This window comes from Solanum pennellii, chromosome 7 (assembly GCF_001406875.1).
Source record: "Solanum pennellii chromosome 7, SPENNV200".
Taxonomy (NCBI): Eukaryota; Viridiplantae; Streptophyta; class Magnoliopsida; order Solanales; family Solanaceae; genus Solanum; species Solanum pennellii.
This window is the reverse complement of record NC_028643.1, coordinates 76,609,029-76,633,936: the sequence shown is the minus strand read 5'-3', so window position 1 is coordinate 76,633,936 and position 24,908 is coordinate 76,609,029. Positions and strand designations below refer to the sequence as shown.

At 32.4% G+C, this 24,908-nt stretch overlaps 1 protein-coding gene across 1 annotated transcript; it reads left to right on the top strand.

The window, feature by feature from the left end:
* The first annotated feature begins 8,495 nt into the window (after positions 1-8,495).
* Positions 8,496-24,675, top strand: LOC107026486 (serine/threonine-protein kinase sid1). Its single transcript, XM_015227464.2, has 22 exons — positions 8,496-8,706; positions 9,067-9,322; positions 12,021-12,077; positions 13,130-13,157; positions 13,250-13,372; positions 15,213-15,324; positions 15,710-15,747; positions 15,858-15,911; positions 16,127-16,195; positions 16,408-16,524; positions 16,690-16,758; positions 18,699-18,778; positions 19,309-19,437; positions 19,508-19,778; positions 20,447-20,551; positions 20,650-20,817; positions 21,311-21,438; positions 21,528-21,666; positions 22,866-22,990; positions 23,088-23,261; positions 23,607-23,651; positions 24,348-24,675. The coding sequence occupies exons 2-21, from the start codon at positions 9,228-9,230 to the stop codon at positions 23,641-23,643; spliced, it is 2,118 nt and encodes a 705-aa protein (XP_015082950.1). The 5' UTR covers positions 8,496-8,706; positions 9,067-9,227; the 3' UTR covers positions 23,644-23,651; positions 24,348-24,675.
* The last annotated feature ends 233 nt before the right edge of the window (positions 24,676-24,908 follow it).

Here is a 24,908-nt window from a genome sequence, read left to right as displayed (position 1 = left end):
TTACACTGCACAAAGAGCAGCCAAAAAGGAGGCTCGTGCCTGCAAATGTCAAGTTACTATTTTGCCCTTCTCTTGGTTATTTTGAAAGAAAAAAAAATTTTTTTTTTAAAAAAATCTTCAATATTTCTTACAATAATTTTTAAAATTGTTTTGCGCGTGATGTTAAATAAAAATCTATGCATTCATCAAGAATGTTTAAAGTTCATACATGTATCAACAATAATAACGATATTTTTATCGTAATTTTATAAGTAGAATTTGAAGAAAAAAATTATAGAGTATGCAGTTTTAATCAATAGTAAAATTAAGAATTTTGTCATGGAGAATTAAAATATGAAAAATTATGCACACTGAATTGAAAGAGGTGTAATATCTATTAAAAAAAATGTGACTTTTTCCGTCCTAATGAAGTTTGGATCAACCTCTAGCCCTTACTAGCTTCGTCTCTGGTCTAGCCCTATCTTTTAAAGATAAAGTGATTATTTTGATAGATTTGATCTTTACTAGCTTTGTCTCTGATATTTTCTCTACTTTTTTATCAAAGATAGAGAAATTATTTTAATGGACTACAATAGTAGTACTAGCATCACATTTGATATCTTTAAAATGTGAGTTAAAATTTCAAATTCATTCATCAAAATATTTATGTCACGTAGTTCATCACTTCATATTTTGAGTATAAATACATGATTTAACACATATTTGTATATAAATATCTTTTATACACTATTATACATTTTATACCAGATCAATTATACTTTAAAAAATCATTTATATTTAATTAAGTTTATATTTAATTAATGGTTGTTATACTATTACCTAGTGGGAAATTGAAGATTTTGAAGGGGACATTGCCAACCATAATACAAAGACAAACTTGTCATTTGTATCAATGTTCAAACTTAAAGGTCAATAAGCCAGTCAAACAAGAAAATTGGAAAATTTAAATTAAAATACCAATCTTGAAGGGGTGAGCACATGAGTATGTCTCTTGGAGTTGAAAATTCATTATTTAATACAAGAAAAAATTTTCAAAAATTGTGAAAACATGGTGCGGTAATCAATTAATTGAAGGTTTCCATGATTTTCATGCAATCCACAATTGATTTTTAAATTTAAAAAAGGAGAGAATAGAAAGAAATTTTATCACAGTCACCTCCACTAATAGCTATTATCGCACAGAGTCATTTTACGGTCAAAGAATTTTGTCATCTTTGATTATAATATATTGTTAAAAATATTTTATTATATATATAGTAAAAGTCGAATCTTATTTAATTAGTTCATATATTTACTTTTTCAAATTTTGAATTGTTTAGTTAAAATTCTAGCTCTGACATCACATATCTTAAAAGATCACTTTTTATCAAAAGAAAATAAAATCAAGAAAATGATATTTTCTTAAAAATAATAATTATTACTATTAATTGAGTGATAATACGTAAATTTATTTGAGTATAAATGCTACACACAGGACAATTTGATAATCCAGTCAACTGATAACCTAGCTATGTGATCAAAGGCATATTCACTGCACAACAACTCCCACGACTTTGGTAACAAAAAAAAAAAGTGAGTATAACACTTCAACGTTCAGTTATTAAATTACACATATTAGTTCATAAAACGTATTCTGAATCGAGTTTGTCGCATAAGTTTGCTTAGCGTATTTTGTATTTTTAATATAATTTATAAATTATTATAGAATGTTAAGTTTATTCGGTTCATATAAAGTATTCAATATAGAGTACCCCACAATACTACATAAAAAATGAAATATAGCAGTAAATTAATTAGCAATTGTAGCTAAATATGTGTTTTTAGCGGCAATTAGCACTCTTTGTATATATTCCTAAAGGTTTTAGCAACATTGAATCTAATGACACTTAATTAATGTCGATAAAGACTTTAACACTCTTAATTAATGTATCTTCTTATTATCGTTAAAAGTTATTTTTTTAAGTACGACTAGTAGAGAATGTGATAAAAGGTTAAAAATGCTTACGGGTTATCAATCTTATGGTTAAAAAAAGTACAAAATTAATCGATGTAAACATTTTATCAATTTCGTATGTAAACTCATGAAATAAAAATTAACATGTGTTTTGATGAAATGGTTTGAACCCTCCACCATTAATTAAATATCTTATATTCGAATCTATATAAATAAAAGATATTTATAAAATATGAATTCAATTTTAGTCGAAACGAAAAAAACGGAGGTTGATTTTGTATTAAAATAGGATGAAGGGCATGTATGGAAATTCAATGGAACACAGAATCTTTACCAGTCAAAAGCAAAACTGGTAAGGACTCTGACTCTCTGAGAGGTTTAGATATGAAATCATTATAAAAATTGGATTCTCAGTTGGTAAATATAATTAATAAATTAAGTATCATTATGATAATAAAAAGACCTTTTTTATTTATTTTTTTTCACTAAAAAGACCTTTCTTTACTACGAAGCAGTTATCACACAAGGAAGAAATAAAAAACTCGAAATCTTCAAATCAATTTTTTTTTAAAATCTCTAAATACGTATTCTTCAACTCAACAGCGTCAGCTGCACGTGAAGGAATCTCAAAATAGTAAAAAAATAAATAAATTAAAAAATATTGGAACTCAAAATTTTGCTTTTTAGAATAATTTATTGGTCTTATTCTAGTTTCTGAATGTCATTTAAATTAATATTCCATTAAATCAACTTTGGTTTTGAATTTTTAAAGCTACGAACAAAAAATTGAATAAGTTTCTCTTTTATTAAAAAAAAAAAAAACAAGTTGCTTTATTGATTAAAAAGAATAGAGGTTTTGTGCTTGTATATAATATAAAGTTTTATTAGTTCTTAAAAGAAGTAAAATGAAAATAAGTCTTACATTATTATTATTGTTTGCTTGACTTTCACTTTAATCATATTTAATCAGATGATTAATTAGTAACCTTTTTGGACCAAAAATATTTTTTAAAATTTCATGATTTTTGCGTAAAGCTACGTGATAATTTCCAAACGTTCGCTAATAGAAATTCGAACATTTGTAATTTTTATTATTAATATTACCATTCTGAAATAAACTCATTCATATTTTAAGTAATTATAAAGGGATTAAATTTGTGCAAACAATATAATTTTTTTTATGATGAGCTCGAAACCTATTTATTCTAATGTTTCTTTTCGTTCCCAAATATTGTATTCAAAACGCTGATATATAAACGCAAGATAATTCGTTATATAAATTTCTTCATTTAGTTATAACTAATTAGTATTGTATTTTAAGTTATCAATTAATAATATACGTCGATTAGGAATTTAGGATAAAATAAAAAATACACAAATTTATTTATTGGTTTTCTAACATCATTCTGCGTCTCATCAATAATTCATTGGTAAATATTTATAAACATTTTGGATTTCACGATCTATTATTTTGCACGTTTGTCGAGTTTCGAAAACGACGTGCATTAATTTGTTAAATATTGGAAGAAAAGTTTCTTTTAAGTTTTATGATTGTGGTGAAAAAGAAATGATTAATCCTCCTTAAAAAATTTCGTATCAAATGAAAAAGAGACAAGTTGCCTTCTTAAATATGATTTGAACTTTCATTTTTTTAAAATTAGGTTCAAATTTATGTTATTATATGGTATCATAGTAGAATCTATCGATAGTTATTATTTATCAATAACGTGCCTTAGATTATTTACGATCTTTAGCCGTTTAATAGATGACATTTTTAATAAAAATTACTACTATGGAAAATATCCCTAAATTTAATAGCGAATTGTAATTAACTAACATTATTATATACTTTAGCATTTTTTATTATGTATATGACACTTTATGCGCACTAGGTAAATCTCCTCACTGTGTAATAGCCTGCAAACCATATAGTGGATGTAAATCGCACTAGGCAAGACAGACTTAACTCAAAAGACATTTGAAAGGGATCGATCATGAATCATCCATGTGGATAATCACTTTTCAAACCAACTGAGTTATTTAAAAAGACATATATATATTTATTTATCGCTAAATTTTATTTTGTTATAATATCACGCGAGAAGTGAAAAAAGAATGGGTGATTTTTTTAATGAGAGTGTGTCAAATGTCATCATTTTAAGGAAAAGGAAAAGTTTACAATAGTTTTCCAACTCTTTTATTAAAAAAAAAGGTTAATATTATAATTAATCAAAATAAAGCTGTAAAATTAGTGATTAAGGAGTCACGTGCACACGTGCGATGGCAGTGAGTCGGTGCATCGTTTCGCATAAAAAAAAAGAGTAGCGCACGAATTGCGGAGCAGTCAATATTTCTCCCTCACGCGCTGCATATAAGCAAATTGAGGTTGTCAAATTCAAATAATTCGGATCGTTTGATCGGAAATAAATTATTATGTAGTTAATTATTTTGTGAAGCTCAATTAGAAATAAATTATTTAAGATTAAATATATCAAAATAAATTATTTTATAATATATATGAGATATGTCAACACTAAGGCGTACATGATAAAGATAATAATTTTAGTATGATCTAATGCCTTCAACTAAATACAAGATAAAATAATACTTCTATATTATATTCATTAAGTAATTATATATGTACCTCATATCAAACATACTTTAAAGTTTGAATTTTGGGATTATATTATGGTGTCGAATTTGAAAAAAAATCCAAGTAATTGGTAAAATTAATGTTACATCATTAGGAAATTATGGGTTCATATGGTGGAAAAAAGTCTTTGAAGAAATATGTGGTGAAATAGTGTACAATAACCTCTTATTATTGGATCTTTTTGGATTCCACACACAACAAAAGCTTTAGTGTAACAGACTGCCCTTCTTTTTAGATTATAGCATCAAATGCTATTATTTAGTACTTTTTCGTCGTAATTTACATACTAATGTTTGATAGATTTTTAGAACTTATAATCTAAAACGAGTCATAGATAACTTAAGTAATAACGTAACTAAAAAACTTAAAAGTTAAATTGTTAATACTAAATAAAAGAAAATTGTTATTCTTTTTAAACAGTCTAAAAATAGTGCAACATAATTGAAAAGAATGAATAATTGATTATGGTTATTACTTATTAATGTGTTTGTGTTTTGTGTTTTGTGTTTTGTTCTAAATAAGCCTGCACTGTTTTTCTCCCTCTTTCATTTATAAGTCCTATTTAAGGACAATTTCTTGTAAAGTGAAAAAGAGATTACTCTTCATAAATACTCCCTCTATTCTTAATTATTTATTTATTTTTTAATTATTTTTATTTATCTTGACAAATTATGAAAGAATAATTTTTTTTATACGTATTATATCATTAATTAATTATTTTAAGAAAGATAAAACTTTTTGAAAATCTTAAATTTTTAATTAATTCACTTTATAATTAACAGGTAAAATGATAAATTTATTATGTCAATAGTTGATCTCTTAATATGACAATTTAATAGTGAACAAATAATTAAATACTAATTCATAAGAATTAATATGAAAGTACAAAGATGTTAGATGTTCAAAATAATTGTGTTGAATGTGTTTGAATCATTTAACACGATGACAGAATTAATATTTGGTAAACGTTTTATATACTAATTAATAGTGTTGCCAAAGACTTTTTAGTTCCAACGTGTGAAATATTTTGTGACAATATAAATTGTGTAATGATTTTCTCATAGCCACTTGTTATGTTTATTTGTTTATAATGCACGTTATAATAAACCATGAGCACACGTACATCAAATTGACATGGATTTAACACATATATACGTGTATATGAAAGGAAATGTTAAATAGTAAATATTTGTGGAAAAATGAGATCTCTTGTTCATTTATAATTATTCTTTTTCAGATATGTTATGTATTAAAAAGAAGATCTCTCGTAAAAAAATATAAAACTAAAAATAAGTTTGTAAAGAGTTAAGAAAATGATGTCATGTCAATGTTATTACTATCATATATTATGTACCGTCCATATTAGACGGGCAACGACCAATATGCTCTTATAAAGACTTGTAACAAAGACGGATCAAGAATTTTAAATTTACTTATTCACCAAGCAAAGATCAAGGGAGTTTGAGATTGACCAACATAGTACACAACACTAACTACTCGAGAGTCGTTTAGTTGGTGCATTATAACAAAAATAACTTTTAGCGGCATTAAATATTGACACTAATAAATAGTGCTAAAATCTTTACCGGCATTAGTTAAGTGCCATTAGAACCAATGTCGCTAAAGGCTTTAGGGACATATACAAAGAGTGACAATTGCCACTAAAAATAGATATTTAGCGGCAATTAAGAATTAAATGTCGCTAGTGATCATTTTTGTTGTAGTGGTGGGATAAGATATATAATGATATTTCATGAGTTGGAACATCCCATATTGAGATTATTTTATCCCACCTTCCATATAGGATAACTTATCCCACTGTTTGTACTACAACAACGAGATGAAATAATCTTGAAATTAAGTAACTCTTACTACCAAATGCTTGCTAAGACAGAAACAACCTCTCTATCTTGATGTAATATTAAGATTTGTATACATTCTATCCTTCTCAGAATTCACTTGCCAAACTTCACTGAATATGTTGTTGTTGATGTTGTTATTACCTAACACAAGATAAAATAATTCTACAGAATATATCGAGGTTATTATCCTAAATTATTCCACCAACCAAATGATCCCTTGCATTGTCTCGAAAGATTGAAACATTTTGGATGTCATTCAAGTGATTTCTTCTTAAGGATTTTCATGGTTTATAATGAAATCACTAAATAGAGTGTTGGATGTAACAGACTAAAAGCCTTCCAGCCCACTTGGGTAATGGGCCTGTATTGAGAAATGAGGCTTGTTGATGGTTTTCTACTCCATATCAGCCCATAAAATTTCCTAAAACTATTGAGAAGGGGAATTTTTGTAAATAGCCACCGTAATAAACTTAATTATGTTTTATAACTATTGTTTGCATATTAACGGGTTATAGTTACAGCTTAAGGTACCTCGTTTGTATAATTCGTGGGTACGTTTGTATGATATTTTTGTATAAAATCGAAATAACGAACTTATACAAACGCAAACATCTGAATTTTAACAATTATTCATATTATATTATACAAATGTTATACAAATTATATCACACAAATTTTCAAATTATACAAACATGCGAATTATACAAACTCAAAACCCTAACCCACATAATTATCTTTGAATATTGGTCACGAGTGGTAATCAACTAAAACTATTACTAAAATGACTAATTAATTAGTATATATTTGCTTAACCATGTAATTTTCCCTATTGAGAATTTTCACAAATAGCCATCATTTTAATTAGGGTAAAGTTATTTTTAATGTATGAACAAAAATTGAATAAAGACAACTTTAGCTAACACATACAAATAAAGTAGTTGGAGACATATTTTTTATTTTCAACTTTTTAAAAGTTATTTTAAACTCGTTTTAGGTTATTTTCAACTATGCACAACACTTTCAAAAGCTAAAAATAACTTAAAAAATAAATTTAATCAACTTTTAAATCAATTTAAACATACTCTAAATATCGATAGACTCAAAAGTTCATATGATTTCCTTTCTCTTTTGAGGTTACAAAATTGGTCCAAAATTTGCAATACGCCTGACCTATTCAAAGTTTGATGAGTTGACCGAATATAATAATAATAATGATAATAATGATAATGATAATAATAATAATATGGTATAGATTTAAGTTATATATTTGACATATATTTACATTACCGGTGTAGGTTAATTAAGAATACAACACAATTTTGGTAAATTTCAATATTGATCCAAGCAAGAATAGAACAAAGTTTAATCTTCCAAGTCCATAACATTATACTTTCTACTTAATTCATTTGAATTAGATTTTTAATTTTATCATTAATTTGCACTGTAAACTAAAAATAAAAACACATCACATAATACGAGTAAAACAGTCAAGTCAATATTATAATTATTAAACAAATTTTATCTTACGTTCATAGCATGCACATTATTTTCTACTTAATCCGTTTAAACTTTCGATTCATATTCCATTATCAATTTGTACATTTATAACGAATTGAAAAAGAAACCATAATATATAATACGATTAAACGATAAAGTCCATGTCAAAAACAATTATAAAATACTCATAGTATTTGAAGTAAACAATTTGTTAAAATTATTAGAAATTTTACTCCAAAAGAATGTCGTATAGAGAATAAGGTTGCTAGAACCGTGATGGAAAAAACATACTTAAAAAAAGCGATTCCCTCAATTCTCATACTCGAACTTAAGTATAAATATTAAATACCGAAAAGAAAGAAAAAAACTTTAAGCCAAGTGAAAAAAAAAACAAAAACGCAGAAGCAACAAATCTCATTTCTCGATGTGAAAATAGACTCCAGCTAGTACGAAACTCGTAACGAATAAGAACAATCCGGTTTGACTCTAAGCAAACCGGTTCAGTACACAAAAAAACCGGTCCAACACAAAAATAATTTTTTTTCTCCCAATAAAAGAATTACAGTAAACGAAACAACATTCCTTCTTCTCGCTCGATCCCCTGTGTATCAGAAACAGAAAATTACTTCAATCTTCGCTCAAAAAGGGATACAGAGATCCATGGATTCTCCTGCTAATTTATGTATTTACTCATGAAATTGCTCATCCATCGACCGTTCTGAATTTATATTCATAAAAAGGTAAGTCTTCGATTCGGTGAAAATAATTTAAGAAAAATTCCGAGCAGTTTTTGTAGTATTTTTTTTTTTTGTAATTTTTCTTCCTTGTAATAAGCTGTTTTCGTTTTTGCAATGTTTAGTTTGGCACCGTTTCACTATCGATTTAGAATTTGCTGAACTGTCATTGTTATCGTCTTCCACTTTACCTAACGAAGTATTATCCTTAAGTTTCCTGCATTTCGGATTTAGTGTTGTTTTTTATGCTTTGCAGATCTCAAATTTAGCTTCATTTCGCGTATTGATGTGTGTTTAATTGTTTGTAGTGTGAATTTTAAATTTTGTGTTATTATTGGTTAATTTAAGTAGTTAATGTTTTTTCAGATTGATTTTCCGTGCCAGAGAGTGAGATTGAGTGGATACATTTTATGAATTTGTTGAACATTTACTAAGAGGAGTTGTTGAATGAGAAGTGCAAGCTAGGGGATGCTGGCTTCACTTCATCTACTGAGAGTGTGAAGGGATAAAGGTAGTTGTGTATAAAAATGGCTGATGCAGCTGCTCTTATTGAAGCTTCAGGATCTAGATTTAGTGATCTGGAGCTCATTGGAAGAGGCTCATTTGGTGACGTCTATAAAGGGTAAGGATTAAAATGTTTATTTTGTTAATGTGCTTCCATCTTGCTTTTGTTGCTATGCATTGTGAATCAATCAGTTACACTTCTATTTCAAATTAGTTTGGGTAAATAATATGAATCTTCCATGTCCATGCCACTCAATTCTGTCCTGTTTCGTGCTTACTAAAAGCTTTCCTTTTTAATAGATACTTAGTTATACCTTTTAATAGAAACGGATCACGAATTTTAAATTTATCTGCAAGTGGAATTCCACGTGGAAACTTTGAATTTAAGCGAGCTGACGTCCATATACAGAGCATTAACCACTCATTGTCTCAAAGAACAAACTTATGGGATGTTATACACGTGTTTTCTTAAAGAAAAATGGTTTAAGACTAAATTGTCGTAATTGCTAGTAGTAACAATTAAGTAATGGAGGTGCTGGACTAAAGCCTTCCAGCCCACTTGAGTGATGGCATGTATTTGAAAAATATGCTTATTGATAGTCTCTCAGTCTTTTTATCACTTATTTGTGCCAGAGCAACTTCTATCCATATTGGCCCATAAACTATCCTACTGGGTATTGTTCGTAAACTTTGGTAACCAAGTCATAGCATGTTGGGTTCAAAGTAATCTAGCAAAACTGTTTTGGCTGAAATGAGATAGAATAATATGAATGTAAGTTGTATACTTGACTGTATCAAAATAAGTTCAAATTAATACATAGTAGCATTTCGCTTACTTTGTTTTTTTTTAATATACCAACTTATAATAGTCACGCGCTAGTTGCAACTGGATTACCTGGTATAAAAATTTTCTTTTACAATACCAATATAAACAACTTAAGTTTAAAAAGTATAAGGCAATACTTGTTTCTTCACTTGTTATTTGAATTCTAAACTAAAAGTACATAAAAAGTTGATTCTCAAGCAAAAAAAGAACAAATAGAAGGGAAGTATCTCAAATAGAGCAATTCGTAATGCTCTCTTCCTTTACGCCAGGATAACAGGAATACTAAAGAGTGTGACATCTCTCAGTTCCTTTAGCACAAGCCATTACATAATTAATCTTCTTTGTTATACCGGTGTGGTACACGTGTCAAGATATGATCTTTGCTTTTGGGACTCAGTGTCCCCTAGTGAGGCAGGGAAAAACTTCAAGAAGTGTCTTTTATGTTAATTTGGATAGCCGGAGGTTCGAATCCCTCTCCATCCTCTAAGTCATAAGTTCTCTCTTGCGTTATCTAGAACATTTCAATCCAATTGACAATTGTTACGCAACACATATTTGGTATTCAATAGTGACCAAGCAAATACTAGACAGATTTTATCATAATACATATTTCTACTTGGTCCGATTTGACCCGTCCATTATTGACCATACTTGCACATTTGAGGTGAATTGAAGAAAGGGCGATATATTTAAAGGTTTGGGGTTTAAACAAATGATCAAGTCATGCTACAAAATATACTCTAGGCTACATCAAATGATAACAACTAAACCTTAATTATAACTTGTTGATATTGCGTGTATGAATCCTTCATTTTCATTACACTTAGTTCTTTGATAAATCTGCATTAATTCTAAGAGATTGTAAGGTTTTTGAAACAACTTCCTTGTTATTTCAGGCATACTTTATCCATTTTCAGCTCCTTTAATTGGTTGAAGTTGTTACACCTATGTAACAACATTTAGATTTGCCTTAGAACATAGACAAATCATCACTTATGACAATTTTCTCAGCACATTTTCTCTGTGCTACTTGCATCCTTTCTCTAAATTTGTATCAAAGTGGATTTGAGAAGGAAAATATTCCTGAATGGTTAATTTTAAGACTGTTTACTGGTGTGTACGAGTAGTATTATGTGTCAAATATCTTTTTGATAATGGGAAGTCTGTCAAATATCTTGATGTTCAAAAGTAGATGATGTGCCATACATTTGGAAGGGATGTAAGCATGTGTGTCTAACCACTATAGATAATCTTTCTCATATTCAAATGGTTAAGTCATTATGAACAACTACTATGATGTATAGGATTTTGCAGAAATAAAAATATTTTTTTTGACAACACAACATACCCAGTGTAACATGTACCTTACCCCTACCTTGTGAAGGTAGAGAGGCTTTATAAATTAGTAGATTAAGGACTTTCGATATATGATGATTGTAATATGGAGGAATTGCGATTTGAAGTTTATAGGGGAAAATGACATACGAATTCTAGTCTGGATTTCTTATTTCGTCTTTTCTAATAGCTGGATTTTGTCTTCTTGGTGAGACCAGAATTCTAGATAATCACTTGAAGTAAGCTAATTTCTCTGTAACCAAAAGAGAGACATTTAACCTATTGCCAGTAGAAATAGGTTAAATGCCATTTACGGTAAGAGTCTTTCTAACAGCTTGTGGGACTTGAATGCCATTCTTTTTGATACGAACTTGAAGGCCATCCTTTATTAGGTGGATAAGCAAAATCTATTCTGTTCTGCATGGTCCCTTATCTCAATCAGTATCTTCTTCTTTAGCTATGCAAACGGGGAATAAGTGTAATAGACTGTCCTTTGGTAAGAGATATACAATAGTATGATAATAGCGAAACTCATGTCTAGACTAAGTGAAAGCTATTCTAGCAATGAAATTTTTAAGTTTTCTTTGTTATTCCCACCAGCTTGACATTAAATTTGTTGTTGAGATATCATCATGTTAATTTTCTTGATTTGCAGGTTTGACAAGGAATTAAACAAAGAAGTTGCGATCAAGGTTATTGATCTGGAAGAATCGTGAGTATATGGCCTTGAGTACTTTTCTTGGAGTTTGAAGTTACGTTCACTATGGTGTTTTTCAGCAGGAGCTAGTGTTCATTTACTCTCCTTCTCCTTGGAGAGAGAGTGCAATGATAGCTAATATGGAAGCTGCAATATTGTATTTTACCCTTGTTCTTCATATTTTGTATATCATCTGGGCCGTAGATCTTTTTCATGCACTTTTAATTTATGTTTCTATTGTGTGAATAATCAGTCAAGGATAAAATGAGACTAGATTCCCTTGGCAGAACTTCCAAATAGGTTGATAAATTATGAGCTCTATCATCTTTTGTCAATTTTGCCAAGTAGGTTGGAAGATCGATTATTCTAGTACAATCGATACAGGAGAATATATATATATTTATCCAATGGTAGCAGAATCAGTGCAAACTATATCTAGTGATTTCTGCTCCTTGCTGTTCTAATATGAATATCTTCAGGCCTCTACATATTTTTCTCTAGCTAGTTTAAAAGAATGATGAGTCGAAAGCTTCCTTTTCATATTTGTTATGGAAGTTGTTCCAAGAGTCTTTACGTTGATCTACTTGATTAGAGCTTGAATTGTAGTGGTTTTTGTGGTGGATAGACTGACCAGCCTAACATTCAGTCCCTATGTGTTCTTAATTCAGTTCATATAATTTTTTGATCAGGTAAAGCTGAAGCTACTTAGTTCGCTTCATATTTGAACTTTGCCTTTGTAAAAGTTAAAAAGATTGTACTGGAAGTCCACGAATTCCCTCTATTTTTTTGGGTAGTTGAAGTACACTTAATTTACAAGATTTTCTGATACATCACCACTTAGACATCGACAGAAATTCTTTTGCCATTTTTTATGACCTTTAATAAAAAACTTGTGTATAAATGGTTCTAGTTGCATGAAGCAGTCTATGCTGGGGTGGGAAGATGAAATTAAAGTTTCATACAATTAAATCGCTTCATTGTATATTTCTTGTTAAGTTCTGTCCTTGTTATAAACTTCGTGACATTTCTAGTTTAACCTGAAATGCCTTTTTATCATTGTCATTCAGAGAGGATGAAGTTGAGGATATCCAAAAGGTATGTTCACATTTTTATGGACTTATGTTACTCATTGGTGATTATATTAGAACATTAAGTGAGCAGGGTTTTATTGGATGACTTTTTTTCAGGAAATTGCAGTTTTATCACAATGTCGATCTCCTTATATTACGGAGTACTATGGGTCATACCTGCACCAAACTAAGTTATGGATAATAATGGAATACATGGCTGGTGGCTCAGTTGCCGATTTAGTAAGTGGAAACATCTAAGATAATGCCAACCTTTGTGCCCTAGCTAAACAATTATCCTGGATACAGAGTGAATATTCATCATAAAATAATGGGATTAACTTTGACTGTGAGACGCGGTGTTTAATACAAGATGTTATGTGTACAAGTGCAAAAATAATGTGCAACTGCTACTTAGGTGACTTCTGCGCAGAGCATTTTGAATCCGGTCCCAAATCTTGAAGTCAAATCAGTGTAGTATGTTGTTTCTACTTTCCTATATGTGTTATACAACATGAGTAGCTCTAGTTTTTGTGCTGGGTTTGTTGAGGTGAGAGGAAATCAATGATATGAGATAGCTTAAGGTTATCTATTACTTATCCCAGAAAAAGAGATAGTTCTATGGTTTCTCTCATTCTGTCTCCATGTATCAGCATTGGAGGTTTCCTGTCTTGATCTGACATTCATTTGAAGTTTTTGAATCTTATTCTACTTATGAAGGAAAACTATTTCACTCTGGTAAAGCTTATAAAGGAAATATTAAGTTTGGTAACTCAAGGTAAATCCTGCTTTGACTGGTGGGGATGAACTTAAAATGAATTGTAGGTGCAGTTACCAAATTTGGGACTTCTATAATTGAGCTTGTGGGATTACACTGGGTTGTTGTTGTTGTATTGAGGGATAGAATAATGGCCTCTAGACGTAAAAAATATATTGAGTATCAATTGATTAGAATTCAGATGTGGAATTTTTTTAAGAGGGATAGAATGACAGCCTCAAAATCTTAATAGTATTCAAGCCCCACATCACGCACAGCAAAGCCTGGTATTTAAGTGGAGAAGGGTAGAGGGGCGGGCCGATTATTTACCAAGTTTAGAAGGTTGTGATTGGTCCAAAGGGTGGGTAACAGACTGATTTCTCGGTTAACAAAAAAAAAAAACCTTAATAGTATCTTGATGATTAACTGAAGAAAATGAATGCCTTTGTACCGTAGTATAACATCCATCGCAACTCACTATATGGCCCTTAGCTATCACTAGATCTTACCAAGCTTTGGCTGCAGAATGCTAAACATTTCTTGTTTCAGGAATCAGCTGGACCATTGTCAAACGTAGAGCTTTACTTTCAAAACCTTACTTAGCCAAATTTGTTGAGTTAGTCTATGATACTCCACTGCCAATGCTATTCTGGTTAAAAACTTATACCTCCTATGGTTGTGTTGCTTTTACTATTTGAATTGCTAAACCTAAAGGGAATATAATCACATGCAACCACTCAACTTTGTTTTGCTTATACCTGTTCTGCATACTATTTTTTTTGGTGGGGGTTTTGGCGATAAATAGTTGCTTTTCCAACGGGGAAGAGCCTATATGCCATGAGTTCTGAGAATATCCAGATATGACAACATTCCTGGCCAAGTCCATTTAATTATATATACAAGAGCAAAGATGGTTAGTGCTGAATAAATGGATAAAAGCTTGCAAAATACTCTGAATCTGGAAATTTTGATTAATCCAAACACTATTGTGTTCCGCTCTCCCCAAAGCTTCTTCAATCAAAGTACCTTGCACCAAGACCTAAACATTTCATAGTATTGGAACATCAAAGTGCAATTATCTTTTTTTGTTATTTAGGCTGACATATCTGTTGGGTTCAGCACCACCGGCCACAATGTTACATTCCAGACCACATTATTATACATGTGTATTTTTTTTTTTTAAAAAAAATATGTTTTTGATGAAGGAAAAGTTATAGGTGTGTTTGTTTTGTTTCACTAAGCCACATTGGTCCACCAGAAGCAAGATGTCAGTCATGTATTCGATGAACTCTTCTCTGCATACTTATCAAGATTTTGTTTCTGCAGATTCAACCAAATCAGCCATTGGATGAGATGTCTATTGCATGCATTTTACGTGATTTGCTTCATGCTATTGAATACCTCCACTCCGAAGGAAAAATTCATCGCGATATTAAAGGTTCATTTTTCTCTTTGTAGCTAAATATTGATAGCCTGGAGATAGCTACATTGGTATTATCCATGGGCCATTTCTACCTTACTTTTCTTCAGTTTTATTTGCTGATATGTTGGCCAGAGCTTTAGATTTTGAATCAATGGGTGGGCCAAACTTGATAATCAGTTTTTTCCATGAGGATACCACATTTTGGAATTAGATGCTTCTTGGTGTTAAACTGCAGCAGTCGAGATCTGTTTTTATAAGTTATATTATTTCTCAGATTGGAAGTTGTCTCAATTTGCTAACTGCTTCTTCTCTTAGTTGCTAACGATTTAGTGTTCAGTTTGAGGCCCACTACCCCCTTTTCAAATGTGGAAATGACATAGGTCTATTGATGTTTTTGCAGCGGCTAATATCTTGCTGTCAGAAAATGGTGATGTGAAGGTATATTAACATGATCCTTTGTTATGTTTCAAATTATATCTGAGAGGAAGGTAACTATTGGTGACTATCCTGTTGGTGTGTTTCTTGTTTTCTGATCTGCTCTTCCACAGGTAGCAGATTTTGGCGTTTCTGCACAGCTTACAAGGACAATCTCTAGGAGAAAGGTACAATTTGCTATACTTGCGTATTTTTTTTTGACGAGTAGGTTTTAAACCTTTTTGCTCAATCACAGTGCTGAAGTGCAGTATCATTTCTTGTTGAGTAGTTATAGAGGTCTTTGGGTTACATGCCATATGTTTGCTGGAAGTTGCATTAGATATTGTCGGTTAGAAGTAAGATCAAGTCAGTCAAGTTATGCTAATGTAATTAATGTTTGCAGACATTTGTAGGAACACCATTCTGGATGGCACCTGAAGTAATTCAGAACTCAGACGGATACAATGAGAAGGTATCTCTTGAACTGCAGACATATGGAGTCCATTTCCCTTCATCTATATGTTCCTTTCTCCCTTCTTCCGGTTCCTCCGTGTTTAGCTCTTAATCTTAATCCCTTCAATTGCTGATAGAAATGATTCTTGTTGAAACTCCTGTATCAGTTTTTCTTTGTATACTCTTGCTTAAGGCATGGGCCAACTACTAAGAGCTTTTTCTTCTGTACAGGCTGATATTTGGTCACTTGGGATAACTGCAATTGAGATGGCCAAAGGGGAACCCCCGCTTGCTGATTTGCACCCCATGAGAGTACTTTTTATTATACCTCGAGAAAATCCTCCCCAGGTTATACTTTTGCCAGTTCAATAATTTAGATTTTTCAGATTATTTTGTTTATCAACTTATGATTTACAAGTGTCTTCTTTTTTTAAAAACTGAAATATTAGAATTTCGTTTTACTCTTTTGTTCTTTAAGAGGTAGTGTTTACTGTCTTTTCTGTTATTGTGCAGCTAGAGGAACACTTTTCTCGTCCTCTCAAAGAAATCGTGTCCCTGTGTTTGAAGAAGAGCCCTGCTGAGGTAGGTTCCACTTTTTGTGCTGCCAATCCCCTTGTTTTTTTCTCCCTCTCAACGTCTCTCTTTCCGTTTTGTGCCCGACTATTATCATACTTCCATGTGCCTATAAGTGCTTCTCTATCCATGCAAAGAAAAGAGTTGGAGTTCTATTCTTTTAAGTAGAAGTTGGTCCAAAAAGAGTCGGCACTTTTGAACAACTTGGGCTTTCAGTATACAGCAATTACACATTGGTCGAAAGTTGTGGATCTTCATTGATTGTGTCACTCAATCTAAGTTCATCTAGACCCGTATTATGTAAAATAATAATAATAAAAAGTTCTAGAAGTACTCTATAGTTTAGGTAAATAATTTTAGTAACGTGGGAAAACTCCCGCATTACGAGCCATATGCCAAAAATTAGAGAGCCTACGTAAATAATATTAATATGGTTTATCTACAAATATCACCTGATAAGTAAACTCTACATTTTATTTGGATATACATCTCTAACACTAAAAGGCTTCTAGAGAACATTACATATGACAGGTTCCTTACTAATTGTATCACCTTTATAGATCTTTTTCTTCTATTGTGCCCTATTGTTCCTTGAGCCTTCATGGTTTCCGGAAATTGTGGATATTCCGAGAGGACTATGACAACATCCTGCTATGTGGTTTTTATGTCTACCTCGTTCTTTTTCAACTCCTTCACTCTTCATTTCAACCATCTTGTTTTGATTTTTTGTGTAGCATCTTCATCTATCATACCATTCTCTTGGAAAATTGAGCTTATATGTACGAACCTTTTGCATTTAGGCATTAGAATCCCATTTAGTCTCACCTCAACATTGCTCTTATGTTTAAATTCGTAGTGCACATATTTAGTCTTACTTGTTCATATCCTAAAACATTTACTCTTGAGAGTTCTTCTCTGCAGTTCAAGATTCTGGTCGACACCCTGGTTTCGGCAATTTAGCACAATATCTTCGGTAGATAGTAACACCATAGGACCTCAATGTCGGTTTGTGCTAATTAGCTTATCCATTATTTGGGTAACCAAGTACGAGCTCGATGCCTATCCCTAGTGTGCACTCACGGTTATGAGAACTTCATTGTATCTCCTACTATTCTCACAGTGACGACTCCGTACATATCCTTTATAACATCAATATATTTAATATGAATGCCATGATAGTTCACACAACTTGAAATATCTACTGTGTCCACATATATTGGAATTAGGGTACTCTTCCTCATTTGTTGGGTATCTTAACACTTCTTATTATAGCATTATGTAGCTTGATGGGCCATTCTACTCCAATCTCTCCAAGACATTTCCAATCTGTATTATATAAAGAAGTGCGACATTGGGAATAAGCTGAAAAACTGGTGTGGACAACCTAGGACTACTTGCACAGCTGTAGTTTGCTGAGCTAAATAATTGATCCTCCATAATTAGTGCTTTATTTGGAGAACGAGCCATTGCCCAAATGCTAAAGCACTTCAAGATGTGTTTGTGATGTTACATCTAATATAGGTGCCTAAATATCCTTAGATGCATAGATAATATTACCAACTCACTTGATACATTCTTATGAGTCACTTCATTCTAAGGGTCTAAGAAGGAACTGTTTGTGTATGACCTATGGGATATAATCATTAGTCTTGGTGTTTGGACATTTTACAATTGCTCAAAATTTGGGCTCTGGTGTAATCCAATTTAAGACACTATGGATCGTCGCTAGTAGAAGCATAATGCTGTATGAATGATCCACACATTTTAACCTATGCCTTTTTATTCGTCTTCTATCTCTGTGAACACTGAGTTTATCAGGAAAAAAATCTGTTCTACGTTGGTTTTCCTTCCTGATTAAAGTTATCAAACTCTTATTGTGTTGGGTGATGTATATATCTTTGTTATGATTAGGTTTGTTTCTCATATTCTATACTTTCTATTGATCCTAGAGGCCAAGTGCAAAGGAACTCTTGAAGCACCGTTTTATAAGGAGTGCAAGAAAAAGCCCCAGACTGTTGGAGAGAATCAGGTGCACCCCACTTTCTGACATTTTCTGCACCTACACCTATTCTTTGCATGGTTTGCTTTGGTAAAAGGAGTTAAAGGCTTTGAATGTTGCTATACTCGGTATCATTTGATTCTGTAATACTCCATTAAATAGATATATTTCCACTTTTCCAAAATAATATCTACTTCTAAGGTGGTAAGTTTTATCTCATGCTAACAAAATTAATTGGAATCTCACTTTAATATTTCACAAGATGACTTTAAGACCAGAAAAGCAGAAAGGTCCAACCTGCATCTTTCCCTTCGTTAGCATTAAAATATTCATTGTTCAAATTTTCTTTCTCAGCAATTGTTCCAAAGTCAAATGCATAAAAATTTGGGATAAAAAAGAGAAAGTAGTATGTCCTGTAAAAGAAGGAGGGAGTAAATGATATATTGGTACAACTTTTTTTGACTAGTTAGTGGGCAGAATTTAAGGATTGTTTGCTTAATGATACAGGGTCAACAAATGTGTATTTTTCCCAAAAAAAAAGTTACGTGTGTTTCTTGTAGGGAGCGCCCCAAGTTTCAAATAAAGGATGATATGGATTCTCCTAGGAATGGACAGAAACCTGTAGGGGAAGCATCGGGCACCGTTAAGGTGACAAGAGATGTGGGTACTGAAGGCACTGTTAAAGTCAGGTTAGTGAAACCTCTTGGGTGAGCTTTACTGCTATCTGTGGTGATTCTTGGCTGAGTTTTACCTTTACAGTGGCCAGGGGAAAACCCTAAAAACTGCTGGATGGGACTTCAGCATTGGAGGATCATCTAGTACTGGAACTGTCCGAAGTGTGAAACCACCGCAGGTTAGAGATAGGAAACCAGAAGTTCCATTGAATCAACCTGCTTCAAGAAAAAATCTTGACAGTGGTAGCAATTGGTCCTCTGCTTCTGGAACTGTCCATTATACTTCATCAGAGGGTTTCAACCAAAAAGACGGCGGAGATGCAAACATCGAGAAAGGAGATTATTCTCATGAAGATGTATTGCTTTGTTCTCTATAAGTGTATTTTTCTATATGAATGTGCATATTTACATCTGTCTCTACCTACTTCATATCCTATTTCATATCCTTTTCTGAAGTTTAGAAGCTTGTACAAAGGAGAAAATTTGATTATTGATCCAAGTTGCAGGAGAACATATGTGTACTCAAGACATCCGAAAATACAGTAATTGATTCTGCAACGTGGCAGCATGTTAGGTTTTTACTGTCAGGATGACCTTATTTAGGTGGTTTTACAGTGCTCTTCATGCACTAAAATATTGTGACACACTTGAAATAAAAGGTGGATGAATCCTGTCATCTTCAATACTGCACTATTATCCAATGACATAGCTACATCAAATGCATCAAGCTCGTGCAAATTCTTCCTGAGGCTAAGAGAAATCTCTACTTAACATTACAGATCTCCCCAAAAAACGATATAAAATTAAAAAAGAAAGTGAAGAGCTCTATTGTTGGCATTCTAGCATGTTTGAGCTTTATTGTTGGCATTCTAGCATGTTTGAGCTTTATTGTTAGCAGTCTAGCATGTTTGATCTTGATATTTTAAGAATCAGAAGTATTGACAAAAACTGTTCAACATTGCTCTTTGCGTATTTTTTTCTGCTAGTTTCTTCTTGCAACACTGTTCTAATCTTCAATTTACAGGAGGAGTTGTCAGTGAGTGGTACTGGAACTGTGGTTGTGAGATCTCCAAGAGGATCTCCTAGAGGAATCCAATCCACTTCTCTATTCAGTGACCAGAGTTCCCTGGTATTGTCTGCTTTTCTACCAAAATTTCTTTACACTCATCTGCCGAAAATCTTTTTGGCATATTTGCCATTGACTACTGGTGTCAATTCACTTTGCAGTCCAGTAGCACACTTGCTTCTTTTGAGGATGCTTCTTCCAGTGGCACTGTAGTTTATCGTGGACGTCATGATGACCCGGATTCTCCTCGAACGCCAAAATCTAGGTTAGGAATTCAAGAGAGATCTTCAAGTGCATCACTTGAAGACAGCTCAGCAAATCTTGCAGAGGTATCTCACTTCGGAATTCTTAATTCAATCTGGTTTCCATTTATGGAAAATTTGTCTTAATTAGAATATGCTAAAATCCAATAACAACATACCAAGTGTAATCCCACTAGTGTGGTCAAGGGAGGGTAGTGTGTACACAAGCCTTACCCTACCTTGGTAAGTAGAGAGTTGTTTCAGATAGACCCTCGGCTCTAAAGTATGTTGAAATCTGTGGGTTGATTTTTGTACCACTAGACTTTGAACTAGGTATAGGAATGGCCACAAGGATAATAAAGACGGAAAAAATGTGTTGAACTTTTATCAAGAAAGGTCATATATAAAACCTCATTCTAGCAATGGTTTATTCATTAGGTTGGGATTTCTTCTTACATTTAACAAACTTGCATATTTTTTCCACTCATTATTTCTGATTTATTAATCTAATTATGTTAAAGTAATATGACATCTTTCCGTGGTTTGTTGCACAATGCTTATTAGATGTGAACTTTTTTAGGCCAAGGCAGCCATGCTAGCAGGACTGAAGAAGGGAAATGTTAGAGACAGATCAAAATTGGGCAAGGTGCAACGTGATGGGCTAGAAAATAAAACAGAACAATCGACAATGAGCTCTGATTCTTCTAGGTACACAAGTTTTTGAAGCTGAAAGATGGTCTGAAGTTGGTTTATTCTAGTTTCACCATTTCTTCTCTGAAGCACCATAATTTTTCCAGGCACTCGCGTGATTATCTTGATGCACAGAAGGTGTTTTCAAGATCACGCCATACAAGTGATGAAGAAGATGGTGCGAGAACATATCCTATACCTTCATCTGCCACCTTATCTGTTCTCCTTATTCCTTCATTAAAAGAGGTATGATTTGGGCTTTCAGTTACCTTAGATCTCTTATAGGTGATGTTTTATGGGAGTCATGCTAGATGAAGTTGAGGTCTGTTGAGCTATGCTTGTTTGGATTGTGATACATTTTTGTCTGTATGGATACTAGAGTATGTGGTGCTGGTCCTTTTTCCATCACAAACCTTTGTTGTAGGCCTGATTTCCAGCACTTTCTGGGGTTTCAAACAGTGCATATTTGAAATGGAAAGGGTATTTTTTTGGGGTAAAAGGGTTTTTAATAGAATAATGCCATTGAGTTGTATTGGTATAAAGGAGCTGAAGAAAGATGAGAAAAAAAGGCTGGAAAATGGTGGCAAAAATCAGAAGTTCAACTAACCATAAGAATCAATTCCTAGGTGGCTTAGGCATCATTACTAGGTTAGAATTGCACTAAACAATCCAAAGAGTGTGTAACGATAATAGGACATCTGTAATTGCTGATATGTTTATAATTGAGCGCATTACAATGGTACTGGTAGACTTCAACGAACTCATATTTACAAGAAGTAATCATAGATGGATTTGGAACCAAATACTTCTACTTGTATAAAATCAGACTATCTAGACTAAAATATTGATTAAAAAAACGACTGGCTGGATTAGGATAAGAAAGGGATTATGGTATCTAGATTCATAAAAGGACTCAAAATCGGCTATTTGGCAGATTTTTTTGAACTGCAGTAATTTAAAAAATTTCTGCAAAGAACTATTATTGCCAGAAAAATCTTGATTTTGTAAGCTGAAATTATGAAAAAACCTATTTATTGTTGATTGCATACTAAGATGAACAAGCCTTCATATTATTACTTTTTATCAAAATTGTCATTGAAATAGTGGTATGGTCTGATGTGATCAAAAAATTGTGAGTGAACCTAATAGATTTGACCTGAATATCTATCAATAAACACATAAGTGACTGTTGGCTTTTCGCCCAACGTGAAGGCAGCTGATCTTCTACCAGATGTGGAAGCAACCACTAATGCTTGCATTAGGGTAGTCTGTCTACATCACACCCCAAGGGTGTGGCACTTCTCCGGACCCTGCGTGAACGTGGGATGCTTTGTGCACCGGGCTGCTCTTCTTTTACTTCTATCAGGCTCAATAGTCAAAAGCCTAGCACTTAATTGCTCTTCTGATAATTTTCTCACCTTCTCTTCATTTATCTTGGTGTGTAGGCTGCTACCAGTGAAACAGATGGTTCACTCATGCAGGCGATGGTCAGTTCCTTTATGGATATGGAGCGCATGAAGGCTGGTTCTTGCGATCTGTTCATGACTAGGTTGCTTCAGCGACTAGCAAGGTTATTAGATATTCCACACTCTATGCTAGCGTTGAAATATAACTTGAATGTATTTGTTAATAATAGCTTGTCTCAAGAAAGTTGAATTCCATTGCAGTGCAAAGGATCCGTCTTTGAAAGATCTGCAAGACCTGGCTGGTCGCATCTTTTCAAAGGGAAAGATTGAAACAGAGAGTACATCTACCGAGTCTGATAGCAAAAAAAAGCAGCAGAGTAAAGAGCTTAATTCAAATGCCAATTTGAGTCCACTGGCGAGGTTCTTGCTTTCAAGGTTTGTTTAAAATGTCATCAAATATTAAGTTCTTGTGGTGCTGTGAATAAATACCTAGGCACCAAATATATTCATCATTAAAACATGCCTATTTTTAGATTGCGAGAGCCGAGATGGGAGACTGGATATAAGAATTTACATCTATTTTTCCTCCGTTTCACGATTATTTTGAGCCTCTTTAGTCTAATGCGAGATTATTCATAAAGTGATGTCACAGTATTAGTGGAAAATTATTATGCTTTATGTATCTAGAAATATGAAATGCATATTACGACATGCATTTATCAAAGGTTAAAGCATTTGCTACGCATGTCTTACTAAACAAGTTCGACCTTTCAATTGCAGATGGCAAGGGCATGCTTCTCGAGATCAAAATTCCTAAACATTGAGGTTAGATTATTGTTTCAAAATTTTGCCTTCTCCAATCTTGTTTGTTCCTGAATTATTTTGATTATGTGTACATATCATTTCGAGGACATCTGTAATTTCGTCCTCTGATTCAAATTTTTTGGGGTTTTTCCTAATTGAAGATTTTTCTTTTCTGCTTTTGCTTTGCAAATGTAATTTATAAAGCTCTATTTTCTATTAGAATTTACCCTTTGATTGGGCGCTTTTATTGCTCTATGTAATAGTAACAAGCTTTTTATGTTTTTAGTGCTAACCTCGGTGTTGCAACTTCCTGAAGAATGTTGTAAAGGACACTTGACATATTGTTATTTAACTTGTTGATTTTTCCTTCTTCTTTGGTACCTATAGTAAATAACATTTCACTTTCTCTATTCACCCTTGTCGTTTGTCTTTGTTTTTGTATAATCGTAGTGCACGGGCCAACTTGCGCATACCAAAATCAACTAGTTTTGGGTATCGCAACTGTCCACCAAATGGACAGATGGGAAGAAAAGAATTCGAACCTGAGTAACTGTCCACCAATTACACACCCCTGGATGAATTTTGTTATTATTTTTTTAAAAAAAAATTGGTTTCACTATTGTGGTTAGAGATTAGGCAAGGTTTTAACCTGTATGTTAATTAAAAGTTGTTTGATTAATTGGATTGTTACTTCATGCGTTCTCTCTTCTTGTTCAGCTTGGCCGAATTTGGGGCACACACTTGGGATGAGAACGACTCACAACCCACATGTATCATTTGATGATGAAAGTGCTCGGGGCAAACTCCAAACTCCAAAGCGCCAGCTGACGATAGTAATTATTTTTCTAATGAAGTGGTGAAATTAGCTTGCGGTAAAAATTAGCCATACCCTCATTTCTGATAAAGATATTGTCAATGTGGATAGGGTAGCGTGTAAAAGGATTGATGTATGTGTATGATTATAGAAATATTTTTCGCTTAAGTGTAAAAAAGTTACAAAGTTATTCTATTTTCCAATTCAGAAAGGCCATCATTTTTTTCTCTAGAAGGGCTAAATTGAAACTGATGCTTCATGGTACAACTAAAGATGAATTATCATAGATATGATTCAAATACATACATTCATTATCCTCACAATGGCTCTTTTACCACAATTGTATATTTGAACAGTAACATCACAGCTATGCACTCATAACGACGACCATTAACATGTTAATATACCAATTTATATGACCAAAATGTTCGAAAATAACAAAAATTTCTGAGTTAATTAATAAA

Bases quoted from the DNA above. Each gene is read 5' to 3' on its own strand.
- LOC107026486 (XM_015227464.2), top strand. From the start codon at position 9,228: ATGGCTGATGCAGCTGCTCTTATTGAAGCTTCAGGATCTAGATTTAGT. The intron at 15,912-16,126 runs GTACAATTTGCT...TAATGTTTGCAG, and splicing joins GGACAATCTCTAGGAGAAAG to ACATTTGTAGGAACACCATT. The intron at 19,438-19,507 runs GTTAGTGAAACC...TTACCTTTACAG, and splicing joins GAAGGCACTGTTAAAGTCAG to TGGCCAGGGGAAAACCCTAA.